Below are 7,500 nucleotides of genomic sequence, written 5' to 3'. Positions count from 1 at the left end.
ACTCCAGCGCCCCTACCGGACGAACTGTAAACTGTACGGGGTTTCTTCGTTGTGGGTTCTGTATCAGCGTAGCGTAGGCGGGATCGTTCAGAGGGCCAACTTTGTATCTGCGAAAAGTAAAGATCGTACAAGAATGATTGTTTATAATAATAACAATAACAAATAAAAAATCAACTTTATTTTGTTATTTAAAATGATTTCATTTTCTTCCAGGCATCCACCTGTTAAAGATTTAAGACACACATTTTAATCACAATTACTAATATTAAGGCAATACGGAATGTGATCGACATTTACCTACTTACATTAACTAAATCACTGTCTTTTATTGACATGACATTACTTATATTATGAGTTATTTCTAATATGCTGACTGTTAGCAAATGATAACAAGACATGTCGAGAAAAAAGATATCAAAATGAGCCTTTAGGCGAATTTTGATAGCGTTTTCGAGACATGTCTTGTTATCATTTGCTAACAGTCAGCATATTAGTAATAACGGTTTTATTATCCGTGCGTGGTAACAAACATAATACCCGAAGCGACCCTGCAAGTAAAGTGTCGCCATTTTGGCTTGGTTGGTTACAAGGTAAACAGAGCAAACAAAACAAACATCCAGCACACTTTCAGCTTTCAAGTAATCTTTCCCAAAAAGTTTAATTCACAACGTGTCCCTTCTTTTCTGTGCATAGTATCATAAAAACACTCAACAACAACAAAAAACCAGAACACAGACTCGAAAATGCTAACAAACAGAAAGTCCGAAATTGGAACGGACAGTTCTCGGAAGAGCCATCTCAAATGTTGCACATTTGTGTTGCGCATGCGCAGTTGAATGCGGTTAAATGTCGAATGTTGATCGTTGCATGCGAGAGGTCACAGTGATGGAACATTGGCGGATTTGGTCTCGTTGGAGGCATGGCAGGTTCGTATTCCGGATCGAAAAGAACTGCTACCTCGTCGTTGCTGAGTTCCACGTCCTGTCGGATCGTCTGCTGGCTTGTGACAGTCGCCGATGCAACGAGACGACCCCGTTCGATTCTGCTTCCCGTCGAAGTTTTGGCTTGTTTTCCCCGCGAAGTATGACTTGGGAGCAGTGCCAACTGCCTATTCTCTGTGAGCTGGGACGACATAGCAGCTGCCATCTCTAGTTTTTTGGCGGTGGATGTTTTTTGGTAAGATCTAACAGTTTTGTGACCGGTGACACTGATAATGTCAATTGGACTGAAGTTCTTGTTTGCGAGTAGTGTTGCACCCGTCGCTCGCACGCTGTGGTTTGTGTAGATCTATATCTGCGACAATTGACACAGCTCACTTCTTCATAGTGTGGACGCCCATGGGTCTGTTGTCATACCATGTTTCGTCATCTCCATGGAACGTATTGACAGAGAATTGCCAAAGATGCTCACACTTTGGATTTAGCAGAGACAGGTACTTGTAGCTGTACACTTACTGGACAGCTGCTGTCCCCAGTCTCTGGCATGACTCCAGTCACAAGTTCTTCGTCTCCAGCTCTGTGATTCTTGGTAAGTTCATCAAACCGTTTGATTACGTATTGTTTCCCTGTTGTTTGATCCATCTTCACTTCGAAGGTGTCTTTCGTCATTTTTTCAAAGTTTTCCAGGCCCCGTCTAAAAAAATAAAACCGGACATCTAACTGAACCTTGTTCAAAAGGCCAGTGGGGGGTGTTGGGAGACTTGAATTTTGATGCGTATAGGTTTTTTAGATCTTCTTGATTGATGGCAGGTTTGTTTGCCATGTTGCCAAAAGCACATAGGTGTAGTCTGCTACTGACAGCACCAAAAAGAGTTGCTTCCCTTTACTCAGTATTAAACTTACTTGCCATTCTATTTCCCTCCCACCGACAGAATTTGCTTTTTAGCACATTTTACACAGTAAATTGCACGAGAAAAATGTCAAAAAGTGACATTCAGTAGAACAATTCACCCTGATGTTTTTTATATTAATTTTTATTTTGTCGTGGTGATTTTTAATGCGTTATACAAAAAGGGTCCCGCCTTGAACGTTATAACATTTAACAGGTCACCTAGAATCAGTCCTGATTGGTCACATAGCCATAAAGGGCACTAGAATGATAATAAATCACAATAATACTATTGAACTATAATTAATGTACAGGGCCCTGCGTGTGTTGCGTTGAAGAGGGAATCGTGATGACAATCACCCACTTCCTCCGTGTTAATCAACACTTAATCTTCATCAATTAACCTGCTGTCAACTGCCAAGAGAGGAAGGGGGTAAACTAAAACATATCCTTTGGAGAATTAAAATCTAAACGTGTCTGTCGTTTTTAAGGCGTTGTATTTGTTTGCACGGTATAATGCAAAAGGCACAAAACAACACGAACAGATCAACAAACCCGTCAATTGCAATATTTGCCTTCAGGCTCGACTTTCCTTCCAAACAAATCGTTGTTTTCACAAGCGATTGAAGACATAAAGGCAATTTGTTTGTTTGTTTGTTTGTTTGCTTAACGCCCAGCCGACCACGAAGGGGCATATCAGGGCGGTGCTGCTTTGACATTTAACGTGCGCCACACACAAGACAGAAGTCGCAGCACAGGCTTCATGTCTCACCCAGTCACATTATTCTGACACCGGACCAACCAGTTCTAGCACTAACCCCATAATGCCAGCCGCCAGGCGGAGCAGCCACTAGATTGCCAATTTTAAAGTCTGAGGTATGACCCGGCCGGGGTTCGAACCCACGACCTCCCGATCACGGGGCGGACGCCTTACCACTAGGCTAACCGTGCCGGTCATAAAGGCAATCCTTCATTGAGCCCGAAGTCGACTTTTTGAAGACTTCGCGAAATCTTAATACCAAACATTCAGTGCTTCGTCCGGTCAGCTTCGCGAAATCTTAATACCAAACATTCAGTGCTTCGTCCGGTCAGCTTAGCGAAATCTTAATACCAAACATTCAGTGCTTCGTCCCGTCAGCTTCGCGAAATCTTAATACCAAACATTCAGTGCTTCGTCCCGTCAGCTTCGCGAAATCTTAATACCAAACATTCAGTGCTTCGTCCCGTCAGCTTCGCGAAGTCTTAATACCAAACATTCAGTGCTTCGTCCCGTCAGCTTCGCGAAATCTTAATACCAAACATTCAGTGCTTCGTCCCGTCAGCTTCGCGAAATCTTAATACCAAACATTCAGTGCTTCGTCCCGTCAGCTCCGCGAAATCTTAATACCAAACATTCAGTGCTTCGTCCGGTCAGCTTCGCGAAATCTTAATACCAAACATTCAGTGCTTCGTCCCGTCAGCTCCGCGAAATCTTAATACCAAACATTCAGTGCTTCGTCCCGTCAGCTCCGCGAAATCTTAATACCAAACATTCAGTGCTTCGTCCCGTCAGCTCCGCGAAGTCTTAATACCAAACATTCAGTGCTTCGTCCGGTCAGCTCCGCGAAGTATATTTCGCGAAGTCGACTTGGCCCAGTTAATGACATGATTTAGCTTAGACATCGAACTTACTCTTCAACGACAGGCGTAGGCTTGTCTCCCCTGAAGACCATGACGCGGGCTTCACGGGCGGGTTGCGTCCCTTGGTTGTCCAGAAAGGAGAGCACCTGTTGCTTGGCGGGGATCAGGAGGTCGACGATGAAGATGTTGGACGTGTTGACGGCCGCGGTGTCAGCGGGCGCCAGGTTGATGTCTGTCTGTTTCGCCAAGAACTCGTGGAGTCGCCTGTACTCCGCTATAGTTAAGTCGTGGAAAGGACTCGGCTCGCTCGGGTCCCCGGAAGTCAGCAGCCCGCCATCTTGCGAAGGGCAAGGGAGAGCACTCCCCGCACTCTCCTCGAGTTCCTTGTTCTTGATGACGACAGTGGCGATAAAGGCGACCGCAAGCCCGACGCAGGCGATGCCCATAACCATTGTCGAACATCGCCAGAAGCCGATGCTGCGACGGTACTTCTCAGCGTCGTCCATGGTGGTGTGGTATTCACAGGAGGGAGGGTGACGGCTGCTGGAAGGACGTTGTCTGTGGCGGGGAGGGCAAAGGAACAGCCTCGGACTGTCAGGAAGGAACAGAATGCAATGTAGACACATTGGGTCAACCAAGTGGAGGACTGTTAGTGCAAGCTTGAGATTGGTGCATTTGCCGTTGAGATACTAAAACAACCGTATCTCATGTCATGAGCAATTGCAAGCAACAAAGGTTAGTGAGAGTAAAGCTTGTTACAACAGTCGTTGATACACTTCATTGTTTCTAGTTTCAAAACACAGTATTTTTAGCACACACGCATGTTCTTATCACATCTCCAAACAGCATTCTGGAAGCTTTTCAGTACAGCTCAGATCACCATTCATTCAGATGTTATTTCAGAACATACTCTTCAGCGTTTGGATCTTCCAGCGCGGCACATATCCAGAGATATTTAAGTGAGGCAGGCGTTTGCAAGAGAGTTTTGAAGAGACAGAAAAACGCAAAACGTTGCAACTATGACGAGCAATTCTGTGGACAGCTAGTGAAGCAATTGAACATATATGGTTTGTTTACATCTCGGGTTCAAGTCAGGGTAACATGTTAGGCGACTGTAAAAATCGCAACAGCTGTGAAGACGGCAGTATGATGAGGAAATGAGTTCAGAATCAATGTCGGGTGTTTGTTGCATTTAGCCATCACTATCCTCTCAATTCTAACTCCATTGTAAAACATGATCCCTAATGCCACACGCATTTGATAACTGAATTCTATTCTTATCTGGACATGTGTATGCTACGCATTCCTCGGCACAGAACTTGATATTTCACCAGCGCTTTGTAAGGCTCGCTTCGTCCAAGAGCCAGTAGCGCACACGCGAAGAAGTTAGACAATCGCAACTGCGCAAGATGCAACATGGCACATATGTTTGATCAGCACCGACGATCCAGTTAAGTTCCTTACATCATTTCACCAACCATACGATGGGAGCGTTCATTTGTGTGACAAAGAGTTCCATTATTTATCCCAAGTCGTGATCATATTTGAAACAAATGCTGAGATCAAATGCAAAGCCAACTCAGTCCAGCAACGGCCAGTGTCAACGAATGTCACCGAACGCACTTTTCGACTGTGCTTCCGGGTCAACAATGCGGCTGTTATCAAGTGCGTTGGATACCGGTGTTATCTTCAACTGTCCCCTGGCCGGTCAGATATACTAGGTCAAATGTTAGGCACAGCTGATTATTTCAAATTGGCACAGGTCAAGTGTTAGGCAATGCTGATTATTCGCTGGTGGTGGATTTACCTTCTTGGTGGTCGTTTGGTGTGTGAGCGTGTGTGTGTGTGTGTGTGTGCGTGTGTGTGTGTGTGTGTGCGTGTGTGTGTGTATGCGTGTGTGTGTGTGTGTGTGTGTGTGTGTGTGTGTGTGTGTGTGCGTGTGTGTGTGTGTTTGTGAAACCTTTGCTCTTATTTCGTGTTGTACTGAAAAGTCAGTAAAGTAGTGTGGACAATAAACACCTATTTCCTCTTTTCACAAAATAGAAATATTCACAATGTTTGTTAAAAAAAGTAAAACTTGAAATGTTACGATTTAGCAGCTAGCGTTTAATGTGTTCTGGAAAAAAAAGACAGACGCATGTAAAATGCAACGTGTGCTCTTCGATGCTGTTCATAACCGAACACGTACACTCGAATCACGACGCTTTGGGCCAAATATTCCGATCAGACATTGTCAAAGATCAGTTGTATGCACGACATACGGCAGTCAGATCCGGGAATGTTTCTCCCAACAGAAATGTGCTTTGTAGATCAGAATCGATGAATGTCTTAAGGTTTAGTAATCTTGTGCCATAGCGTATTATTTGCTGTTCCGGCAACAGAGAAGCCGTTTTAAACTTATCCTCTCAATTCAAGCAACATAAAGCACAAGTGTCCAGCGTTCCTTCTGCTTTAAACACTATGTCCGCAAAAGCAAATGGCTTAAAAATGTCGATAGCAAAAGTAGACTGTTGAGATGCGTGTAGCCTTGCTGTGGAGCAAAATGTCGATAGCAAAAGTGGACTGTTGAGATGCGTGTAGCCTTGCTGTGGAGCAAAATGTTGATAGCAAAACTAGACTGTTGAGATGCGTGTAGCCTTGCTGTGGCAGCGAGAGAGAAAACCTCAGTCTGATCACACCCAGCAATGAACATCAGAGCACGAGACTAACCAGTCAGTACTCCTTCTGTTTCAATCGTTTAACTGAAGGGAAAAGATGATACTATCTGAAGCAACCCGGGTCAGGAAGAAGCAACGACAGTGTTAATCCCGCCTTAAACTCTGTGTGAACCCTCCACCCACGGTGATTATCGCTGTTTGGTCACAGCAGTGTCTTAGGGACAGTTGCAATGCGATGACAGTGCAATCGCAGGGTTCAATCCCCTCTCATGGGCAGAATATCACCTGCCCAGTTTCAGCGGCACAAACGACGCACTGCCTATTATTTATGCCGCGATAGGGATTATGACGAGTACTTGGCCTGTTTTCCTTTTATGCAACGTGTAGCGGGCTGGGATAATCTGCAGTGCATCGTCGGTCCTGCTGAAGTTACATATGTGAGCGGAGCCCCTTACTGACACGGAACGAGATAGAAGTTAATGTGTCAGTCAGCCTAACCTTGAAGTGGGTTTGACACCACTGTGTCGCCACACTGATAATGGCGTTCATCTTTCTGTCAGCTTTGATATATATGACTAAGAAGATTTGGTGTTGCATGTGTTTCCTGTGTGTGTGTGTGTGTGTGTGTGTGTATATATAAATGTGTGTGTGTGTGTGTGCTTGTCACGGTGTGTATGTGTGTGTATGTGTGTGTTGTGTGCCAGTGTGTGTGTGTGTGTGTGTGCGTCAGTGCCTGTGTACGTGTGTGTATGCGTGCCGTATCAGTCATAGTGTGCGAGTGTGCGTGCGTGAGTGTGCGAGCGCGCTTGCATACATTCGAAAACATGTGCGTGTGTGCGTGTATGTTTGCGTGCGTCTGTGTGTGCGGGTGTGTGTGTATGTTTGGGTAGTAGTAGGATGAGGAGTACGACTGAGGAGGAGACACGGCATCATGAGGTGGAGGAAGGGGTAGTGGTACTGGGCTATGGTGTAAGTTGCAGTAGTAAAGCAATCGTGCGGTACCGTCGTTGGGTGGAGGAAGGGGTAGTGGTACTGTGCTATGGTGTAAGTTGCAGTAGTAAACCAATCGTGCGGTACCGTCGTTGGGTGGAGGAAGGGGTAGTGGTACTGGGCTATGGTGTAAGTTGCAGTAGTAAAGCAATCGTGCGGTACCGTCGTTGGGTGAAGGAAGGGGTAGTGGTACTGGGCTATGGTGTAAGTTGCAGTAGTCAAAGCAATCGTGCGGTACCGTCGTTGGGTGGAGGAAGGGGTAGTGGTACTGGGCTATGGTGTAAGTTGCAGTAGTAAAGCAATCGTGCGGTACCGTCGTTGGGTGAAGGAAGGGGTAGTGGTACTGGGCTATGGTGTAATTAAGTTGCAGTAGTAAAGCAATCGTGCGGTACCGTCGTTGGGTGAA

General features: G+C 45.5%; 1 protein-coding gene across 1 annotated transcript in view; it reads right to left on the bottom strand.

Moving 5' to 3' along the window:
* The window catches only part of LOC138954756 (putative amine oxidase [copper-containing]), a 31,249-nt gene that overhangs the window by 20,416 nt on the left and 3,333 nt on the right, over positions 1 to 7,500 (bottom strand). The window contains exons 2-3 of the mRNA XM_070326527.1: positions 3,499 to 4,038; positions 1 to 107 (exon numbers count right to left, since the gene is read on the bottom strand). The exon at positions 1 to 107 is cut by the window's left edge and continues 44 nt beyond it. Of these exons, the coding sequence (XP_070182628.1) occupies positions 1 to 107; positions 3,499 to 3,953 (562 nt within the window). The 5' untranslated portion in view covers positions 3,954 to 4,038. The remainder of the gene's footprint in view (positions 108 to 3,498; positions 4,039 to 7,500) is intronic.

Source organism: Littorina saxatilis, unplaced genomic scaffold (genome assembly GCF_037325665.1).
Source record: "Littorina saxatilis isolate snail1 unplaced genomic scaffold, US_GU_Lsax_2.0 scaffold_623, whole genome shotgun sequence".
NCBI classification, from domain to species: Eukaryota; Metazoa; Mollusca; class Gastropoda; order Littorinimorpha; family Littorinidae; genus Littorina; species Littorina saxatilis.
The sequence above is the reverse complement of the archived record's forward strand: the minus strand, read 5'-3'. Positions and strand labels throughout refer to the sequence as shown.